This window comes from Oncorhynchus mykiss, chromosome 20, assembly GCF_013265735.2.
Source record: "Oncorhynchus mykiss isolate Arlee chromosome 20, USDA_OmykA_1.1, whole genome shotgun sequence".
Taxonomy (NCBI): Eukaryota; Metazoa; Chordata; class Actinopteri; order Salmoniformes; family Salmonidae; genus Oncorhynchus; species Oncorhynchus mykiss.
The window spans coordinates 31783557-31806914 of NC_048584.1; the positions used below are offsets into that span (position 1 = coordinate 31783557).

General features: G+C 42.9%; 1 protein-coding gene across 2 annotated transcripts in view; it reads right to left on the reverse strand.

The window, feature by feature from the left end:
• The window catches only part of LOC110499326 (proteasome activator complex subunit 4B), a 71803-nt gene extending 48701 nt beyond the window's left edge, over positions 1-23102 (reverse strand). The window contains exons 1-8 of one of the 2 annotated variants that reach the window (XM_036956185.1): positions 22291-23102; positions 14373-14513; positions 13761-13877; positions 12549-12605; positions 10159-10203; positions 2033-2182; positions 1593-1656; positions 794-868 (exon numbers count right to left, since the gene is read on the reverse strand). In XM_036956185.1, the coding sequence (XP_036812080.1) occupies positions 794-868; positions 1593-1656; positions 2033-2182; positions 10159-10203; positions 12549-12605; positions 13761-13877; positions 14373-14513; positions 22291-22487 (846 nt within the window). In that variant the 5' untranslated portion in view covers positions 22488-23102. The remainder of the gene's footprint in view (positions 1-793; positions 869-1592; positions 1657-2032; positions 2183-10158; positions 10204-12548; positions 12606-13760; positions 13878-14372; positions 14514-22290) is intronic. The other variant, XM_036956186.1, reaches the window with a different exon arrangement.
• Between the last annotated feature and the right edge of the window lie 256 nt (positions 23103-23358).

The following is a 23358-nucleotide window of genomic DNA, read 5'->3' on the forward strand; positions in this document are numbered from 1 at the left end:
CTAAGCCCTTTGAAAACAGCTTATGTGGCATCGATATGAGTCAGAAATATTGATTCTAGTGTCACAAATGACTACAAAGTGTAAATAGGATAATTTTGGTAATAAAGTCAGTGTTGTCTAAAACAGAGTTTGGAACCCTGGTGCATCACAATAGGGAATTGAAGGTTGGGTTTGGATTACAATTATGTCAACAATTCATGCCCCCTTTTGCCCATTAACACGTGGAGGCACCGTGTTTTCTGGGAAAAGACTGGGCGAGTTCACTTTGCATGGCCCAGCTGGGCGGTCAACCTGAGACTGGTGTGTTGTTGGTAAGTAGCTATATTTTGTTTAACATGTCATTATTTGATAGGCTATGCAACTATGGTACTAGGCTATAATAATGTGATGTAACTAGCTATATATATAGCCTCTCCCTCCCTGCTAGCTAACGTAAGCTAGCTAGCTCATAATCACGCAAACGTGACATGTTTGATGCAGGTTGCCAGCTTTCTTTCAATAACTCAACTGGCTAGCAACTGTCCTTGTTTGTTGTGATTGAAAGGCAAAGACACACCGAAGAAACACCCACAAACCACACCCCCAAGACAACTCATGTTATTATTCTGTCACTGCCAATAGCATTTCTTAATGAGCATTGATGAAAAACGAGGCCAAATCAGGAAGTAAAGTTGACTAAGGCCAAAGGGAAGGGAGTGAATTGGGACCTGCTGGAAGAGACGAATGGTGTGATGGGGTAGGGTGGAATTGATGGGGTAGTGTTATAGGCACAGCTAGACAAATGTGTCCTTACCTTGGGTATATAAGGGTCCCAGTCAATGTAGCCAATGTTGTCGTTGGCCAACCGGGCAAACAGGTTGACAAGATGCTGAGGAAAACATTCATTGAGGAATAAGCTAGCGAATCGCTCAAAGTCTCTGTTTCTATCAAAAGTAATGATGGAAACTGTACTACAATAGCCTGGTGCAAGATCTGTTTGTGCCGTCTTGCCAAGACAGCACAATCAGATTGGGCATCAGACTAATACTACCCCCACACACACACACACCGGGCAACAGGCTAATACAACCACTCACACACTCACACACCGGGCATCAGGCTAATACTACCCCCCCCCCCCCCCTCCCCCACACACTGGGCATCAGGCTAATACTACCACTCACACACCGGGCATCAGGCTAATACTACCATACACACACACCAGGCTAATACTATCCCACACACACACACACACACACACCAGGCTAATACTACCATACACACACCAGGCTAATACTACCACACACACCAGGCTAATACTACCACACACACACACACACGTCTAATACTACCACACACACACACACACCGGGCATCAGGCTAATACTACCACACACACACACACCGGGCATCAGGCTAATACTACCACTCACACACACACACACACACACACACACACACCAGGCTAATACTACCACTCACACACACCAGGCTAATATCACCACACACACACCGGGTATCAGGAAAATACTATCACACACACACACCAGGCACCAGGCTAATACTACCACACACACACAGTGTGTCAATCAAGTGAGCGATGTCTAACTTACCACCTCCCAACCTGGAAGGTTCTGTACTGCCACCCACAAGCTGAGGAGTTCATCAAACCATAACCTGGTGAACATCAAACAGTCTGTCAAACACCATACTAACGCTTACTGTGCTACACACACACACAACCAATGTCATACGTGTGGCAGTTACAGCATGCTCAAGATATTATCTTGCCTTTCATTAGAGAATAACAATTGTGATCATGTTTTGGGGGCAACATTGAAATGGTATTTAAAAAAATGATCAAGTTTTGGGATGTCGTAGAGATGAACAATTCTGGAAACCTTCCTGTAATCATGATAGAATAAGCAGTAACGGAATCCACCATATGGGATTTATGAAAAACCTGGGAACTTTTCAAAATGTTCCATTATCTTTGCGACCCTATGACATGGTGGAGATGTGTGTGTGTGTGCGTACGTGTGCGTGTTCTCACTTAAAGCCCTTGTGGTGCAGCTCTGGGGGTAGGGTGGTGGGGAGGAAGAGCTCAAAGTATCCTATAGCTCTCTGCATGGTCACATCAAATGGACAGAGCAGTGGACGCCACTCCTCCAACATCTCCTGGGTGGCCGACTCCGGGAAGTACCTGAAGAATAAAACAATTTGATTATTTATTGGACTACCGTGTTGGTGTAATGTGTATGAGCCATATGCCTACAACCTAAAGACAATATCTACATACATTCATTTTCACTCGCCAAGGACTAACAATATGTGATAAGCATTTGGCAATAGTTATTTTTAAACGCCTGCAGAATAATCACAGCTAATGAATTTATTTCATAACTGACCCCACAGCAAAAGGTTAAATAAATTTTAAAAAACACACCAAGACATGCAAAGAGCAACGTTGCACGTAGAAAATTGTCAAAAATCAAGGGCTGGTAGACAGAAATATATTCCTTATAATATAATTAATATTTTCGCTGCTATGGCTTAGCATTCCATTTGTACACGGTATATTAAACAATGGTAGTTAAGCTGGTGTTTAGTTTAGTTAATGGAATCAGATCATGAGAAGACGTGTGAACACAATGTCGACAGCACTTCAACCTCAGAAGAGCTGTTATGCAGCGTTATAGCCCCCACACCCCACCTCACTCCACCTCTATTCAATTCAAAGAGCTTTATTGGCATAGGAAACATGTGTACATTGCCAAAGCAAGTGAAATGGATAAACAAAAGTAAATATTACACAAACTACAAAAGAACAAAGACATTTCAAATGTCATGTTTAAATACAGTGATGTAACAATGAGCAAACAGTAAAAAAAAAAAATAAAAAAAAAAAAAAAGGAACATAAATGTGTGTTGTATTTAGTGGTATTTGTTCACTGGTTGCCCTTTTCTTGTGACAACAGGTCACACATCTTGCTGCTGTGATGGCACACGGGTGTTTCACCCAATAGATATGTTTATCAAATTATTTTATTTTTTATTCTTTGTGGGTATGTGTAATGAGGGAAATGTGTCTCTCTAACATGGTCATACATTTGTCAGGAGGTTAGGAAGTGCAGCTCAGTTTCCACCTCATTTTGTGGCCGGTGTGCACATACCCGGTCTTCTCGAGAGCCATGTCTGCCTACGGTAGCCTTTCTAAATAGCAAGGCTATGCTCACTTGAGTCTGTACATAGTGAAATATTTCCTTAAGTTTGGGTCAGTCACAGTGGTCAGGTATTCTGCCACTGTGTACACTCTGTTAAAGGCCAAATAGCATTCTAGTTTGCTCAGTATTTTTGTTAATTCTTTCCAATGTGTCAAGTAATTGTATTTTTGTTTTCTCATGATGTGGTGGTGTCTAATTGTGTTGCTCTCCTGGGTCTCTGTGGGGTCTACTTGTGTTTGTGAACAGAGCCCCAGGACCCGCTTGCTTAGGGGACTCTTCTCCAGGTGATGGCTTTGTTATGGAATGTTTGGGAATCGCTTCTTTTTAGGTGGTTGTAAAATGCAAGTTATTTTCTGTATTTTGATCATTAGCAGGTAATCGTCCGAATTCTGCTCGGCGTGCATTATTTGGTGTTTTACGTTGTACACAGAGTCTCAATTTGGTGAATTATTAGTTGGTGAGCGGACCCCAGACCTCACAACCAAAGGGCAATGGGTTCTAAACTCAGCAAAAAAAGAAACGTACTCACTGTCAACTGCGTTTATTTTCAGCAAACTTAACATGTGTAAATATTCGTATGAACATAACAAGATTCAACAACAGACAAACTGAACAAGTTCTACAGACATGTGACTAACAGAAATGGAATAATGTGTCCCTGAACAAAGGGAGGGTTCAAAATCAAAAGTAACAGTCAGTATCTGGTGTGGCCACCAGCTGCATTAAGTACTGCAGTGCATCTCCTCATCATGGACTGCACCAAATTTGCCAGTTCTTGCTGTGAGATGTTACCCCACTCTTCCACCAAGGCACCTGCAAGTTCCTGGACATTTCTGGGGGGGGGAATGGCCCTAGCCCTCACCCTCCGATCCAACAGGTCCCAGAAGTACTCAATGGGATTGAGATCCGGGCTCTTCGCTGGCCATGGCAGAACACTGACATTCCTGTCTTGCAGGAAACCACGCACAGAACTGGTTGGTTGGTGGCATTGTCATGCTGGAGGGTCATGTCAGGATGAGCCTGCAGGAAGGGTATCAGATGAGGGAGGAGGATGTCTTCCCTGTAATGCACAGCGTTGAGATTGCCTGCAATGACAACAAGCTCAGTCCGATGTTGCTGTGACACACTGCCCTAGACCACCTTCAAATCGATCCCACTCCAGAGGACAGGCGTCGGTGTAACACTCATTCCTTCGACAATAAACGCGATTACCCCTGGTGAGACAAAACCGCGACTTGTAAGTGAAGAGCACTTTTTGCCAGTCCTGTCTGGTCCAACGACGGTGGGTTAGTGCCCATAGGCGATGTTGTTGCCGGTGATGTCTGGGGAGGACCTGCCTTACAACAGGCCTACAAGCCCTCAGTCCAGCCTCTCTCAGCCTATTGCGGACAGTCTGAGCACTGATGGTGGCATTGTGCGTTCCTGGTGTAACTCGGGCAGTTGTTGTTGCCATCCTGTACCTGTCCCGCAGGTGTAATGTTTGAATGTACCGATCCTGTGCAGGTGTTGTTACACGTGGTCTGCCACTGCGAGGACGATCAGCTGTCCGTCCTGTAGCGCTGTCTTAGGCATCTCACAGTACAGACATTGCAATTTATTGCCCTGGCCACATCTGCAGTCCTCATGCCTACTTGCAGCATGCCGAATGCACGTTCACGCAGATGAGCAGGGACCCTGGGCATCTTTCTTTTTATGTTTTTCAGAGTCAGTAGAAAGGCCTCTTTAGTGTACTAAGTTTTCATAACTGTGACCTTAATTGCCTACCGTCTGTAAGCTGTTATTGTCTTAACGACCCTTCCACAGGTGCATGTTCATTAATTGTTTATGGTTCATTGAACAAGCATGGGAAACTGTGTTTAAACCCTTTACAGTGAAGGTCTGTGAAGTTATTTGGATTTTTACGAATGATCGCTCACAGCTTTGTTGAAATTACCTGTGGCGCTGATGTTTAGGCCGAGGCATGTATAGATGTGTGTGTGCTTTGGGCAACAGTGTTTAGATGGAATTTGTATTTGTGGTCCTGACAACTGGACCTTTTTTGGAACACCATTATTTTTGTCTGCTTTAGGCCCTCCATGGTTGGGGACAGAAGTCCAGATCATCAGCAAACAGTATACATTTTACTTCAGAAAGGGTGGGGCTTAAGCTGCAGTCCTGTCTCACCCCACAGCCCTGTGGAAAGAAATGTGTTTTTGCCCATTTTAACCGCACACTTGTTTGTGTACATGGATTTTGTATGTTTTCCCCCCAACACCACTTTCCATCAATTTGTATAGCAGACCCTCATGCCAAATTGAGTCAAAGGCTTTTTTTGAACAAAGCATGAGAAGACTGCCTTTATGTTTCTTTGTCAGTTAGGGTGTGCAGGGGAGTACGTGGTCTGTCATATGGTCATTTGGTAAAAAGCCAGTTTGACATGTGCCCAGCAGAAAATGTTTGAGTCTGCTGTTAATGATAACGCAGAGGATTTTCCGAAGGTTGCTGTTGACGCATATCCCACGGTAGTTATTGGGGTCAAATGTTTCTCCACTTTTGTGGATTGGCGTTATCGGTCCTTGGTTCCAAATATTGGGGAAGATGTCAGAGCTAAGGATGATAACGCTTAAGGATTGGACTCAAATTTTTTGGCCTGAAATGACATTCCCAAATCTAACTGCCTGTAGCTCAGGACCTAGCTCAGGATATGCATATTCTTGATACCATTTGAAAGGAAACACTTTTGACTTTTGTGGAAATGTGAAATGAAAATAGGAGACTATAACACAGATCTGGTAAAAGATTATACAAATAAAAAAACATGCGTTCTTTTTGTACCATCATCTTTGAAATGCAAGAGAAAGGCCATAATGTATTATTCCAGCCCAAATCTACCGATCCTGTAGAGGTTAAAGAGTTGAAGTATAGCCAATTGGAATTTGTGGTCTGTAAATGTTAACATTTCTATTAAGGATACCATCAACACCACAGGCCTTTTTGGGTTGGAGGGTTTGTATTTTGTCCTGTAGTTCATTCAACGTAATTGGAGAATCCAGTGTGTTCTGGAAGTCTTTAATAGTTGATTCTAAGATTAGTATTTTATCATGTATATGTTTTTGCTGTTTGTTCTTTGTTATAAGGCCAAAAATATTGGATCAGTAGTTTATCGGTACATCTCCGTTTTGGATAGATAACTCTGTGTTGTTTGTTTAGCGTTTTCCAATTTTCCCAAAAGTGGTTAGATTCTATGGATTCTTCAGTTACATTGAGTTGGTTTCAAATGTGCTGTTCCTTCTTTTTTCATGGTGTATTTCTGTATTGTTTAATGATTCACCATAGTGAAGGCATAGACTCAGGCTTTCTGGGTCTCTATGTATTTGTTTCAATTTCTTTTAGGTTTTTGCATTCTCCATCAAACCATTTGGGGTTCGCGAGTGGCACAGCAGTCTAAGGCACTACATCTCAGTGCAAGAGGCATCACTGCAGTCCCTGGTTCGACTCCAGGCTGCACCACATCCGGCTGTAATTGGGAGTCCCATAGGACGGTGCACAATCGGCCCAGCGTTTGGCTGGGATAGGCCGTCATTGTAATTAAGAATTTGTTCCGAATTGCCTAGTTAAATAAATAAAAAAATTGATAGGGAAGCCGAGAGGTCAAATATACTGTTTAGGCATTCTACTGCCAAGTTCACACCTTCACGATTACAGTGAAATGTTTTGTTGAGGGAAGTTGTCTAAAAGGGATTGACTGTTGTTGCCTAATTGTTCTTTGGTAGGTTTCGACACTACTTTCCTTCCTTGCATTTCTTAATATTATTCAGTTCCTTTGGCTTTGATGTCTCATGATCGAGTATTGCTCTGTTCAGGCTCTGATCTGATAGGGGTGTCAGTGGGCTGACTGAACACAGAGACTCTGGGTTGAGGTCAATAATAAAGTAGTCTACTACTTTGAGTTATAGGTGTACCTACCGTAGGAGTCCCCTGAAGCCTACCACTGACTATGTACATGCCCAGTGTGCAACAGAGTGGCGCAGTGGTCTAAGACACTGCATCTCAATGCAAGAGGAGTCGCCTGGTTCAAATCCAGGCTGCATCACATCTGGCCGTGATTGGGAGTTCCATAGGGCGGCACACAATCGGCCCAGCGTCGCGCGGGTTTGGCCGTCTTGTGCTTAACTGACTTGCCTAGTTAAATACATTTTTAAAAAGATCTGCAGGAGTTGTGACCTATTTTATTTGGTTATGTCCTAGTTGAGCCTAGGGGAGGGAACGCTGTAACCTCCAGGTAGGTGTTTGTCCCAGTCTGTGCTGAGAGTGTCAGGTTCCTGTTCAGTTCTGGTATTTAGGTCACCAAAGACTAGTACATGTCCCTGGGCCTGGAAATGGTTGATCTCCCCTTCTAGGATGAATTCACACCTGGTAGTTTGGTGGATGGGACTATGAGCTATCTGTAACCTAGAGGGCAACCAGTGGGTCCACCTCCTCTATACCATGTTTCTAGTAGGATGACAATGTCTGTATTCCACCTCTCGCTCCCTCTCTTCTCTGCTCACAGTAACAGGAAACTCTCCCCAGGACAGAATTAGATTTAATAGGATTATTAACCAACTAGTAGGTACACTAGCAACTCAGGGACTCAGTGACTAAGCTTCGACACATGCTCACACAAACCTAGTTTTGCTTTGTATCCAGGGATGGAACTAGCCATTATGACATTCGCAAATTGTCAGTCAATATGCCTAAGTCCCTAATATGCCTGTCCCTAAGAGAGAATTGTTCCTGACAGTTCAGTTTCACAGAATGTGTCTTATTTAATCCAGAGTAGACACGTGCCTGTCTGCAGCTCTACTCTAGGTCTATCATTCAATTGCAGGAGTGCTGAAGTAAGCACAATAGGTTAACATGCCATGTGAAAGAATCAGGTATTTTGGAACAGAAGAGACTGATTTGTTGCCGTACTTCCGAGAGCACACACACTTGTTATTTTCTAGCGAGGGATGGAAAAGGACGGGAGCGGCACAGTATAGGCAGGTCGGCCACCTGGCAGGCAGACAGAGAGGCCTAGTGCATGGTTCTATCTGCAATCAAAAGCTGTATCTCGCAATGGCATGCTGTATCTCACAATTTCCTGGCTTGCAATGTCTCACAACTTCAGTAAAGCAGGGCCTGTCATCAATGAAGGCTAGGATATTCTACACGCAACAGACCGAAGACTGAACACACAAATCGCATCATTAGTGAAGAGAAAGAGCAGGCGAGCCATCGCGAGGCTCTATCACATTAGTGGAAACCAAGATTGTTCTGGGCAGGTCTTCTGGTTTTGACAAGCAGAAGTGACTTTTCGTAGCAAGATTGTAGAATTTATGCAGCAGTTTAGGAGAATTAACACAGCAGGTTAGAAGAATTAGGTTAAGGTTAGGAAAGGGTTAGCAATTGTCCCAGATGACACGACTTGAACATATCTATCTATAACCAGGCCTGCCCTGAAACGGTCTTGATTTCCACTAATGCGATGCTGCCAGGGCAAGGGAGAATGGGAGGAGGCAAGCAGAATGAACCGTGGTGCGCATATGTCTTGGTAATCTGTGTCTCGCCTTGCAATATGTTTTGTGATAATTGCACAAGTGCTGTCACGTTACCAGAGTTTGGACTTCGACACCAGGTTTAGTATCCCGATACTCTATACCAAAACGATACCACGGCAACAAAACAGAGTGTATTAGCTAAAGTCACAGAATAAACACGGGTCTTTATTTTTTTTCAACATTGAACAATATGTTGATAACTGGTAGAACTAAAATAAATAGAATATCCTCTATTCTACACTGAATAAAAATATAAATGCAACATGTAAAGTCTTGGTCCCAAGTTTCATGAGCTGAAATAAAAGATCCCAGAAATGTTTAAACACACAAAAAGCTTATGCCTCTAAAATGTTGTGCACAAATTTGTTTGCATCCCTGTTAGTGAGCATTTCTATTTTGCCTAGATGACCCATCCACCTGACAGCTGTGGCATATCAAGAAGCTAATTAAACAGCATGATCATTTCACAGGTGCACCTTGTGCTGGAGTCAATAAAAGGCCACTAAAATGTGCAGTTGTCACAATGCCACAGATGTCAAGCTTTGAGGGAGAGTAATTGGCATGCAGGAATATCCACCAGAGTGGTTGTCAGAGAATTGAATGTTCAATTCTCTACAATAAGCCGCCAACGTCGCTTTAGAGAATTTGGCTGTACGTCCAACTGGCCTCAGTTTGCTGATGTCAACATTGTGAACACAGTGCCCCATGTTGTGGTGGGGTTATGGTATGGGCAAGCATAAGCTATGAACAACAAACAATTGCAATTTATTGATGGCAATTTGAAAGCACAGAGATACTGTGACGAGATTCTAAGGTCCATTGTCATGCCATTCATCCGCCGCCATCACCTCATGTGTCAGCATGATAATGCACAGCCCATGTCACAAGGATCTGTGCACAACTCCTGGAAGCTGAAAATGTCCCAGTTCTTCCATGGCCTGCATACTCACCAGACATGTCACCCATTGATCAAGTTTGGATGCTATGGATCAACGCATATGACACATGTTCCAGTTACGCCCAATATCCAGCAACTTCGCACAGCCATTAAAGAAGAGTGGGAGAACCTTCCATAGGCCACAATCAACAGCCTGATCAACTCTGTGCGAAGGAGATGTGTAGTGGCGCATGAGGAAAATGGTGGTCACACTGCACAGTGATTTTATTTAGTGTGGGGGATTGTTTTAGGTTAGGGATCTTTAATGTTAAGATCTCAATTTCATTTAAACATTATAACGTTCACACCCCTAGACAAAATAACTCTTAAGATGGTCCTCCAACTGTGTGAGTGTTGACCACAAGTGTCCCAAGAGTAGGCCTAAATGCAACCATGAGCTCAGCAACTGAATTCATTAACAAATATATAGATCATAGGGGTTTAAAAATATACTTACGGTCTGCAGCTTCTCACAAGTGTTTTCAAAACGTTTTCCACCGAGCTAGAAACAGAGAGGGAGGAGAGAGAAAAGGAAAGAAAGGTGAGGCATCAGAACAGAGACAGATGTGTCTAAGGTGACTTAAATCAAACAATGAACACACTGAACACACCAACGCAACTAGGACAAGGATGAGTGACTGACTACAGGTACAGCCAAACCACGCATATCAAGTGTAGTGGGAAAAGTCCTGGCTCGCTACTCCTTTAGGGTGTGGTCACTACCAGTATGTTCATATGTTATGGTGCCTGTAATGAAGCAGTAGAGATTAGTGTATGTACCGGATCAACTCAAAACACAGATGAAAAGTAAGGGATGTGTTGGGCAGGTGTGTACATCCACACAGCAAGGGAATCGAGGACACACAAACTGGCATAGCATGACAAAAGGGACTACAGAAACACCCGCCCCCACACAATGTGACTATTCCAGGGCCATTCAACCTTTGTCCTGGATGGCCATGTGCCAGCAGTGTAACAGCAGCACATGAATGGTACCTAATTAACAGATTTACTCTGTTCATTCACAATCATCAGAATGAAGTCTTTTATCGGGCTTGGGAAAATGTCTTGGAGGGAAAATGACTAGGTCTGAGGCTTTATGTAAACAGTAGGACTAGCCGTTATTACTTGTAATGAATGCTGACCTTGACAGTGGAGATAGTTGCCCAAAAGGCAGATGCCCTCAGCCATTGTCTGAGGCTTTTTATCACCTAGCCTGACTAAACAGTAAACATATCTGGGGAATGTAACGGAAAAGGTTTACCAACAGAAAGTGGTTTGGACAAGTTCAAGTAGTCCCTTGAAATGAGCACAACTTACTGCCATTGTCCATTTTCTTCTGTTTGGTGCCTAAATAATAAAACCAATACTAGGCCTCCATTACAGGACTTCTGACTGCTGTGGTTTTGGTTTGGTTACTTTTATTTTTTTGGCACAGTTACAATAGGGCCTCTGTATATAATGGCTTGTAAAGGTTAGACTCGTGTGACTAAACTCAGTGTCACATAAGTGTCAAAAGATTTAGCTGAGGACCAATATAATCCCAGCCGTTAGGCTCAAACACCCTCAATCCCCTGCCTTGCCCTCCACTCGTACATGCACGCTGAGCTCAAGACATGCGTTCTAAACTGCCCCTCTGTCCCATTCAACCGCCCTCTAAGCTCTGTTTCATTTAGGTATTTTTCAAATCTACCTGATTGCATTGCTTTAATTCAATAGACTAATGGGAACTACAACGAGCGATTTCTGCCAAGGGCTCTTGGCTTTGCATCTCAGGGCTTGAGTGAGGAGAGCCTAATCTCTCCTTTCTCCTGAAATGTGCACTTGTTCACTTCCCTTTATGGAGTTCAAAGGAAATGATTGCTAGGCCTATATTGAAACTCCCTCTAGCCCATTCCAACACAAATAATTATTTTAAATTTGTGGGAAGTAGTGAAAGAATGCACACTTTAGGAGGAAGGAGAAATTTGTGGGGGGGGGGGGGGGGGGGTGACTTCAGAATGGGCTAGGCTACTCTAGTGGGTCCTGCTGCAAAACCTACGTGGTCAATCCACCAAATCATATGGGACTTGACAAAGGGGGAGGGGGATACATAGTCCAGTTAGATGCAGTGCGACAGTGTCCAATATGAGAGAAATGTTAACATTGCTTTTTGGTTCATTTGTAGTTGATTTTATGTCAAACAAGCTGAGTGGGGGTGTCCAGTGTGCTTTTTGGTTCATTTGTAGTTGATTTTATGTCAAACAAGCTGAGTGGGGGTGTCCAGTGTGCTTTTTGGTTCATTTGTAGTTGATTTTATGTCAAACAAGCTGAGTGGGGGTGTCCAGTGTGCTTTTTGGTTCATTTGTAGTTGATTTTATGTCAAACAAGCTGAGTGGGGGTGTCCAGTGTGCTTTTTGGTTCATTTGTAGTTGATTTTATGTCAAACAAGCTGAGTGGGGGTGTCCAGTGTGCTTTTTGGTTCATTTGTAGTTGATTTTATGTCAAACAAGCTGAGTGGGGGTGTCCAGTGTGCTTTTTGGTTCATTTGTAGTTGATTTTATGTCAAACAAGCTGAGTGGGGGTGTCCAGTGTGCTTTTTGGTTCATTTGTAGTTGATTTTATGTCAAACAAGCTGAGTGGGGGTGTCCAGTGTGCTTTTTGGTTCATTTGTAGTTGATTTTATGTCAAACAAGCTGAGTGGGGGTGTCCAGTGTGCTTTTTGGTTCATTTGTAGTTGATTTTATGTCAAACAAGCTGAGTGGGGGTGTCCAGTGTGCTTTTTGGTTTTCAACATGCAACATAGACAAATTCAAACCAAAAAGAGTGCCTCAATAAAAAAACACAAAAGAGAAGCGTTGTCCTTACCACCTCTGAAACAATTTTATCATTACGTGTTTAGAGGAAGCACGAGGCCGTAGGGAACTGAATGTGAGAGGAGACAAAGGCATAAAAACACATTCAGATTCACACTATGAAAAGCCAATCCATTTCAATTAAATACATCCCAAAAAAATGACACCTTTTTTGTACTGCAGCAGCACAGCGCACATTTGATTTTAGATTTTTTTCACTGCTCGTTTTCTTTAAAAACAAAGAAGGGCCAAGCATCAGTAAACAAACAGTAGCAGCTTGCTTCCCTTGGTGAGAGAGCTGATGACTGTTATGTGCTAGCAAGGCTTTGTAGTGACACACAATGTTCCCATAGACCCATACAAGAGCACCTCGCACTGCTTGCTGGGAGAAAAGGTGGGGGGGGGGGGGTTCCACTAGATTCCACAGCCAAAACTTGCTATATCGTAAAAAGCCATTAAAACAAACATTTGCTTTTAAGACTTAATTTAAGGTTAGGGTTAAGCACAAGGTTAGCAGTGTGGTTAAGTTGGGGATATGTTTAAAATAAAAACAAATCTACAAGATAAAAATTTTAGAAATAGGCGGGGTTTACAACTTTGTGGCTGTGGAAGCTAGTGATGACCAGGGAAGGCAGCTCTAGGGCTATATGCCACCTGGGGGTAGGTACAGATTTTTCCACATTCAGAAATTAGCCCAGGCAACAACTGGGGGCAGGGACAACAGAACATATGTGCATGTAAGAGAGGATGCATCGGGGGAGGGGGGGGGGGCTGAACTGTATTAGGCAGTACCATAGCAATAGGCAGTACCTATACAGCACCAACAGATACCAACATATTATAGCAATGTTTTTCACAATAAACCAATTTGTAACACCACTAGAGATTGAGGGGTGAGGTCCATTTCAAAATAAAAGGTAATATCGATGAGTCTACATCATCGTGCGAAGCGGGGCACCGCCACCTTCCTGCTTTTAGTATCTTCCAAGCATCCCTCAAGGAAGGGCTCAAAATGGGAAGAACCAATAGTGGCAGTCTTGGATGACTTTTGGATGTCATTGTGTTGGCGACTCTAATCGGGAAGTGTATGATGATGTCATAACACAGACTTTACCTTGAAGGTTTTACAGCTAAGTAGGTTGGTTTCAATGTGTCAATATGCAGAGTTATTTTTTATTTTCAAAGACTGTTTTAACCGTGCTGGTAAAAGAGAAGAGGGGCGTACTTGGGGAACCAGTTTAGTCCCAGGTGTTCAGTCTTTGAGTAGAGGATCCTGTCTTGCAGCTCATACAGGGGTCTCCAAGGCAACTCAAGATCCTCCCGCGACAGCAGCTCTCTTTTCCTGTCAGAAATAAGAGTAGGAGGGGTTAAAACATGTAAAAGTAATTCATTTAAACTGTCTCTGTTGCCTCAGAGCTTCACACAATTAGGTGAGGGCAGGCCTCAATTTACAGAGAGTATTTCAACTCTTAAATGTGAGCGACACTTGAACTTCTCACACAATTATGAGGAAAACAGTAGACCCGCCAGTCACTGACAAACAAATAAATAAAGTCAGTTTAGAGTCCTATAATGTGACATTGATTGATGAGGATGGTAAAGACCTTGCATCATACTGGTCTCAAGCTTGTTGATGGGGTTTTGTGTGTTGTTTACTTTAGGAGGTTGAGTGTGCGAGGCCCTCCATGAGCGAGCGAAGCCCATCACTGTGTGTGTAGCAGTAGCCCATGCTAACGTGAAGTTGATGAGGCGGGCCAGACCTCGCATCATGCCGATCTCCAGCATGTCAATGTGTGTGTTTGCATGCGTGACCGTGTGTTTAGCCCATGGGTCTTACTTAAGGAGGTTGATGAGCAGCCGGGCTAGTCCTTGCATCATACTGATCTCCAGCTTGTCGATGGTGATCAGCTCGTACAGCAGCTGGATAAACAGCACATGGTCCTCCTTGCTGAACTTCCTGCCGTACAGCCGCATGTACCTACAAGAGAAGAAAAGCTTTAGGCCACAGCCACAAAGACGCAAGAACGCGGATTAAATCATATTCATTCAACAACTGTCGCTTTTTACCAGTCAAAAGTTCAATTCAACTATTCTCGGACGAATTGAATATCCAAAAAGGACTAAAGCATAGTGTGTTTGACAGACTATCAACTCCGTTTACCAACATCTGTCAAAGGAGGACTCCCACTGGAAAAATAAGGAATTTTCAGACACAAAATGTGTGGCCGCAGCCATGGGGCTAGGCCTATAGCTAGCCTGAAAATCCACGGTTCAAAGTGAGCTGGCCAGGGAATAATAAAATGCTTGACTTCTTGTATTGCGCAGAATGGACAGAAAGAGCGTTGGGCTATCCCTATGTATAAAGTTAAATATAATATAAAGTTGCTGCTGCACAATAAATATGTGCAAACGCCACAGAGACTCATGCTCCTGAACAACAAAAACAGCTTCATGGGTATAGCCTAGAATAGAGCAGGTGAATAAGAAATGTAGTACGAGGGTTTTTCTTTATTTTTACTCTTTTCTACATTGTAGAATAATGGTGAATACATCAAAACTATGAAACAACACATATGGAATCAGGTAGTAACCAAAAAAGTATTAAACAAATAAAACTATATTTTAGATTCTTCAAAGTAGCCACCCTTTGCATTGATGACACCATTGCACACTCTTGGCACTCTCTCAACCATGTTCATGAGGGATGATTTTCCAACAGACTTGGAGTTCCCAAATATGGGAACTGCTTTTCCTTCACTCTGCGGTCCAACTCATCCTAAACCATCTCAACTGGGTTAAGGTCGGGTGATTGTGGAGGCCAGGTCATCTGATGCAGCACTCCATCACTCGCCCTTACAAAGCCTGGAGGTGTGTATTGGGTCATTGTCCTGTTGAAAAACAAATTATAGTCCCATTAAGCGCAAACCAGATGGGATGGCGTATCGCTGCAGAATGCGGTTGTAGTCATGCTGGTTAAATGTGCCATGAATTCTAAATAAATCACAGACATCGTCACCAGCAAAGCACCCCCAGACCATCTCCTCCATGCTTCACGGTGGGAATCACACATGCAGAGATCATTCGTTCACCTACTCTGTCTCACAAAGAAGATGGCGGTTGGAACCAAAAATCTCAAATTTGGACTCATCAACCCAAAGGACAGATTTCCACAGGTCTAATGTCCATTGCTCGTGTTTCTAAGCCCAAGCAAGTCTTCTTATTGGTGTCCTTTAGTAGTGATTTCTTTGCAGCAATTTGACCACGAAGGCCTGATTCACGCAGTCTCCTCTGAACAGTTGAAGTTGAGATGTGTCTGTTACTTGAGCTCTGTGAAACATATATTTGGGCTGCAATTGAGGCTGGTAACTCTAATTAACTTATCCTCTGCAGCAGAGGTAACTCTGGGGTCTGGCGGTCCTCATGAGAGCCAGTTTCATCATAGCGCTTGATGGGTTTTGCAAAGTTCTTGAAATTTTCCAGATTAAGACATGAATGTCAGTCAAAGTAATGATGTACTGTCGTTTCTTTTTGCTTTTTGAGCTGTTCTTGCCATAATATGGACTTCGTCTTTTACCAAACAGCCCTATCTTCTGTATACCACCCCTACCTTGTCAAAAAACAACTGATTGGCTCAAACACATTGGGGAAAGAAATACCACAAATTAACTTAAGGCACACCTGTTAATTGATGCTAGGCCTTTAGCTAGATTCCGTTTCAAGGAAAGCAACTCCCACACACAAAGCTTGCAAAGTAACAATATTGTATTAAACCTAGGCCTAAATTGCCTAGGTCCCAGTGACTCAGTCATAGCCTGGTTGGACATATGCATTGACATGTAGGCTTAGTCCCAAATGGCACCATATTCTCTACACAACACAGACAGAGTAACCTGATGTAAATGCTACAACATTAACAAGGTGTGAAGACACTGTCTAAGTGCAGCTATTTCCATAAACCAGGATGGAGCCTATACATTTGGAACAGGTCTCTTCTGATTTGGGGAGCTCTGACGAATGCCTTACATTCAGAAGTTCTGAAATGGTTCACACAAAACTGTGCATCGATCTTTGTCAATTGTATAGGCTATTCAATACTGAAGGTATAGGTCTGGGGCACGTTCAGCAATAGGAAAGGGGGATAACTAGTCAGTTGCACAACAATACATTCAACTGAAATGTGTCCTCCGCATTTAACCCAACCCCTCTGAATCAGAGAGGTGCGGAGGGCTGGCTTTATCGACATCCACGTCTTTGGCGTCCAGGGAACAGTGGGTTAACAGCCTTGCTCAGGGGCAGAACGACAGATTTTTACCTGGTCAGCTCTGGGATTTGATCTAGCAACCTTCCGGTGACTGGCCCAACACTAACCACTAGGCTACCTGCCGCCATACCCAACGTTCATATAGAAATATAGTACGCAGAACAAACATGCATATCTGACATGCAGAATAAGGAATCAAATCAAATGCATTTGTCACATGCACCAAATACACCGTAGACCTGTGAAATGCTTACTTACAAGCCCCTAGCCAACAATGCAGTTCAAGAAATAGAGTTAAGAAAATGTTTACTAAATAATTTAAAAAGTAACAAAGAAAATTACAACAATAATGAGGCTATACACAGAGGGTACCAATACCGAATCAATGTGCAGGGATACAGGTTAGTCGTGGTAATTTGTACATGTACACTACTGTTCAAAAGTTTGGGGTCACTTTGAAATGTCCTTGTTTTTGAAAGGAAAGAAAATATCAAATTGATCAGAAACACAGTATAGACATTGTTAATGTTGTAAATGACTATTGTAGTTGGAAACGGCAGATTTTGAAAGGAATATCTACATAGGCATACAGAGGTCCATTATCAGCAACCATCCCTCCTGTGTTCCAATTAGAAAAGCCTTTTGCAATTATGTTATAACAGCTGAAAACTGGCCCTCTTTAGACTAGTAGAATATATGGAGAATCAGCATTTGTGGGTTAGAGTAGACTCAGAATGGTCAGAAAGTACTTTCTTCTGAAACAGTCTATTCTTGTTCTGAGAAATTAAGGCTATTCCATGCGAGAAATTGCCAAGAAACAAAGTGAATATGCATAGATAATAAACAGCGAATAGCAGCAGTGTAAAAACAAAGGGAGAGGGGGGGGGGGGGGGGCAATGTAAATAGTTAGGGGCACAATTTGATATATATTTTTATGGCTCAAGGGTGTAGAAGCTGTCAAGGAGCCTTCTGGACCTAGACTTGGCGCTCCAGTACAGCTTGCCGTGCGGTAGCAGATAGAAAGGTCTATGACTTGGGTGGCTGGAGGTTGACAATTTGTTGGGCCTTCCTCTGACACCGCCTAGTATAAAGGTCCTGGATGGCAGGAAACTTGGCCCCAGTGATGTACTGGGTCGTACGCACTACCCTCTGTGGACCCATGCCAAATCGTTTCAGTCTCCTGAGGGGGAAAAGGTCTCATCATGCCCTCTTCACAACTGTCTTGTTGTGTTTGGACCATGATAGTTTGTTGGTAATGTGGACACCAAGGAATTTGAAAAACTCTCAACCCGCTCCACTAAAGCCCCGTCGATGTTAATGGGGGCCTGTTCGGCCCTCCTTTTCCTGTAGTCCACGATCAGCTTCTTTGTCTTGCTCACATTGAGGGAGAGGTTGTTGTCTAAGACATCATCCCTATAGGCTGTCTCATCGTTGTCGGGATCAGGCCTACCACTGTTGTGTCATCAGCGAACTTAATGGTGGTGTTGGAGTTGTGCCTGGCCGTGCAATCATGAGTGAACAGGGAGTACAGGATGGGACTAAGCACACACCTGAGGGGCCCCAGTGTTGAGGATGAGGGGCCCCAGTGTTGAGGATCAGCGTGACAGATGTGGTTGCATACCCTTGCCACCTTATGAACACTGTGGTGTTGAACGCTGAGCTGTAGTCAATGAACAGCATTCTCACGCAGGTGTTCCTTTTGACCAGATGGGAAAAGGCAGTGTGGAGTGTGATTGCGTCATCTGTGGATCTGTTGGGGCAGGGTGGAGTGGGTCTGGGGTGTCCGGGAGGATGCTGTTGATGTGAGCCATGACCAGCCTTTCAAAGCACTTCATGGATACCGACCTGAATGCTACGGGGCGGTAATTATTTAGGCAGGTTACCTCCGCTTTCTTGGACACAGGGACAATGGTGGTCAGCTTGAAACATGTTGGTATTACAGACTCGGTCAGGGAGAAGTTGAAAGTGTCAGTGAAGTCACTTACCAGTTGGTCAGCGCATGTTTTGAGTACACGTCCTGGTAATCCGTCTGGCCCTGTTGCTTTGTGAATGTTGACCTGTTTATAAAGGTCTTGCTTACATCAGCTACGGAGAGCGTGATCACACAGTCATCTGGAACAGCTAGTACTCCCATGCATGCTTCAGTGTTAGAGAGAGTGCATTTCTTGTTTTCCTTTTATATTGACGACGGTATTGTCCGGTTGAAATATTATAGATAATTTAGGCTAAAAACAACCTAAGGATTGAATATGAACATCGTTTGACATGTTTCTATTAACTTTACAGAAACAATTTGGATTTGTCTGCCTGTTTTGACTGCGTTTGAGCCTGTGGATTACTGAAGAACAGTTAGTTAACACACACACACGGAAGCAGCGGTCTAAGGCACTGCATCTCAGTGCAAGAGGCGTCACTACAGTCCCTGGTTCGAATCCAGGCTGTATCCCATCCAGCCATAGGGCGGCGCACAATTGGCCCAGCATTGTCCGGGTTTGGCCGGGGTAACCCGGAATAATTTTGCACGCCCAATTTTTCAGTTTTTGATTTGTTAAAAAAGTTTGAAATATCCAATAAATGTCGTTCCACTTCATGATTGTGTCCCACTTGTTGTTGATTCTTCGCAAAAAAATACAGTTTTATATCTTTATGTTTGAAGCCTGAAATGTGGCAAAAGGTCGCAAAGTTCAACGGGGCCGAATACTTTCGCAAGGCACTGTATGTATATATTTTTAAAACTGCTCAGTTTGGCCGGCTCTAGAGTGTCTTGGTGGTTCCAGACTTCTTATATTTAAGAATGATGGAGGCCACTGTGTTCCTGGGGACCGTCAGTGCTGCAGAAATGTTTTGGTACACTTCCTCAGATCTGTGCCGACACAATCCTGTCTCGGAGCTCAAGGACAATTCATTTGACCTCATGGTTTTTGCTCCGACATGCACTCTCATCTATGGGACCTTATATAGACAGGTGTGTGCCTTTCCAAATCATGTACAATCATTTGAATTTACCACAGGTGGACTCCAATCAAGTTGTGGAAACAGGATGCACCCGAGCTCAATTTCAAGCGTCTTGGGCTCCGGTCCAAACACTTAAGACACATCCTGTCCTCTTAACCCTCAAATTAAGTGGACACTTCTGATGACGTATCATGACGTCTGACAAGTATACACTTGCAGGGCAAGGGAAGGAGAAATGATTTTTAAATTAACCACCCTTGGCTGGAAATTCATTACTTGTTCATCCCGCGATGATCGTGTTTTCAGCCACAGGTAGCTTGTGGCTACTTTATATGCGCTTCAGTCAATTATGAATGCATGTCTGCTTATATTAAATATATTATTAATATGCCTACTCTATGATAGCTAGAAAATGTATTAGCTAACTAACGTTAGCCTGCCTAGCTTGAACTTCTTGAAGGAAAATGTTATTTCCACAATTTCCTAAAGATAAAAAGTAAAATGTTTTTGTTTGGTTAAGAGACGCGTTTGTGCCGTCATGTGCATTAGTAGCACAATTTCTAACTTATTGCATTTGTTTTTACTTACACTTGAATGTTCATTTCTCCATTGATGTTGTTAAGTTTTCACTGACTTTTCTTAGCGGATGTACAATTGTCGCAAAATGGATTATGGGAAGTTTCAGGCCCGAGTGAACACAATTGTACACTCGCAACGCCGACCAAAAACGAGGGCTGAGGGGCTTACGTTGTAAACTTCCTTAGCTTGGCTAATAATTTGGACCGCCTTGCAAGATGGCGACGGGGATTCCCCCAAGGGCATAAAGCGAGGGTAAGTGAACGACGAGGGTGTGTCTTTTATGCGTTTGGACCGCAACCATAGCACAGGGTCTGAACACTTATGTAAATAAGGTATTATTTTTTTATTTTGTATAAACTTGCAAAAAAAAACTAAACTTGTTTTCGCTTTGTCATTAGGAGGTATCGGGTGTAGATTAGCAAGATATTATATATGTATATATTTTTAATCAATTTTAGAATAAGGCCGTAAACTCAAATGCACTGTATGTGTGTCACCAAATACCTCAGAAAACCACAGAATTTAAGTGTGACTGCATGTCATTAAAGGACTGGCAGTGATAAGGCTATATGTGAACAGTGAGTGTGAAAGCAAACATTGAACAATTAGTGAGCCCTGAGCTAGGGACTACGGTAATTTGGGAAGCCTACTTGTGTTGTGTAGTTATGACCAGTAGCTGAATGCCACGTGACAGCAAACCTGAACTCCCAACTGGAAAATAATATTGATTATATTTAGGAATGTTGGGGTAAATTAAGAAAAGCTTGTTTCACTTTCTGAGAATGTTTGGTTTTGTAGTCTCTAATCAATACAGCTAGCTAAATCATGGGACTCTGATGTAAAACCATCAACACATATATACAATCTAATGGGACGACCCAAGAAACCTATTTATTTATTTAAACCAAGGCTGTTGTGATCACTTGCTAAGACTTCACGTGCTTCTGATACAGTCAGTGACTATGCAATGCCTGGCCAATTTAGCCAGCCTAAGTGAAGGCATGGTTTGTTAAAAGGGATTTGGGCAATAGGGTCATGTCAGTGACATTGGGCAAAATCGTTTTGCTTAGCCCGGTGTCCCGGGTGAGTGGACATTTCACTTTGGACCAATGAAATGGTCTCAATTGAGTAAACCCCGCCTAGCCGAGCAATGTAAAACAAACTCGCTCAGTGTCTCAAGTAGCTAACTAGCTGGGCCATTAGGGAACATGGCAACTGATGTTAGAAATATAGAGTAATGACTCTGTGGCAAGTTACCGGTAGTACAACCAACGAGTTAAGACCACAAGTATGTTTACAAACAAGATGCTTAGGGAGTATTAGCCAAGTTAGTTAGCGTCATATTCTAATGACACAGCAATTGGTAGCATGGCGTTGCTTATGGCCACTGCTAACGTGAATCATATCGTGATTTATGACATGGTATTAGTTATGTTGCTTGCTATCTCGGACTTAACATTTTAATGTTTACTCTCTGCTGCATGGCTATGTTAGCATTCTTACACGTTTGAGCACAAAACACATCTAGCTAGCTACCTCACGTAAGAGCTTGTTTCTTGGCCTGGCTAATCCTGCTAGCTAGCTAAATCCACAACCGCCGCCCAGTCAGTGATGCCAACACCGATCAAATAGTTAGCTAGCTACCGGTGGGCAGCCCACTCGCTCCAACGTAAAACGAGCCTTAGCTAGCTATTGGCAGCTTCTAAACACCATTTGGCAAAAGAAAATGTATTATGTAGCTAGCGACTCAAATTAACTTAGAGTAGATGAATGATTAACTTCGTGCTTCTACATCTGCATTGCTTTCTGTTTGGGGTTTTAGGCTGGTTTATGTATAAGCACTGACATCTGCTGATGCAAAATTGACTTTATAAATACATTTGATTGATTAACTAGTTATCTACAGTAGCTATCTAGAAAGCCAGACAACTGAACTGGGTTAGCTAACGTTAGCACTTACGTGGAAAGTTTCCTTGTCCAAAACAAGACACCCGGCCATATCTCTCGAAGCTGGACAGCCCGGCCCAAGTTTCCTTTGATTTTACCCAAAAGGTCATTGGATTCCTCGTCTAATATATCCGCGTATGGAAGAAGTTTGTTGTAGACGATGTCTTTTTGAGGGACAAATCCTAATTTCTCCGACACGTCTTCTTTCATATTACAATTTCCCAAATGTTGGTTGTGTTCTCTTCGTTGCTTGACAAGATAATGTAGTTCACTAACGTTGGCTCGTAGTATATCAGCTAGCTTTGGATGATCAGTTTGTATCCTTCTGTGTAACTTCGTGATAACGTTAGCTTGCTAGCTACAACATCTTAATGTTTCCTTTGTAACACCATGCTAGCTAAATATCACACTTGGGCATTGATATGGCTACACAAAAATGTAAATATCCAATTCAGTCGAATATGCTTTCTTGAAAGAGTGCGTTAGCACTTAAAATGGGTTCCTTCTAATTTAGCTAGCTACTTATATCCATCTGATTACTTTCAACGTTTCTTTACCAGACACCCATCCCACGCAATCGGCTCCTCCCCTACAGTCATTTTCGCAAGATACAATAATTAGATGTTTCTTCTTCTTCTTCTTTGGGATTGGGTTGGCGGATCGTAAAGTGCATACACCGCCACTTACTGTACTGGAATGTGAGTCCATTCACGGTCAACCTACATTCAATTATTTGTGATACGTCGCCATTTAAAAAAACAATCTCAAGCAAAGTCGATGAAAATGTTTTTTTCTTATTTTATGGGTTTAATGGCGAACTACACATTGACAAAAAACGAAAACTTCCTTAATTTCCATATCTCCCTTCTCAGGTTCTATGACCAAGGTCCTAGGCTAGGAATGGTACGACTTGTGACAAAACTATGCAACTCCTCCACCGAGCAGTGGCGGTTCTAGACCATTTCAAACTGGGGCCAGTTGTACTGTTAAGAGGGGCCAGTTACATTAGACGTATTGTTGTCATATCGTTTTCTTCACTGCATTGCAGGCATTAGACGCCAAAATACCATGTTCATAATCA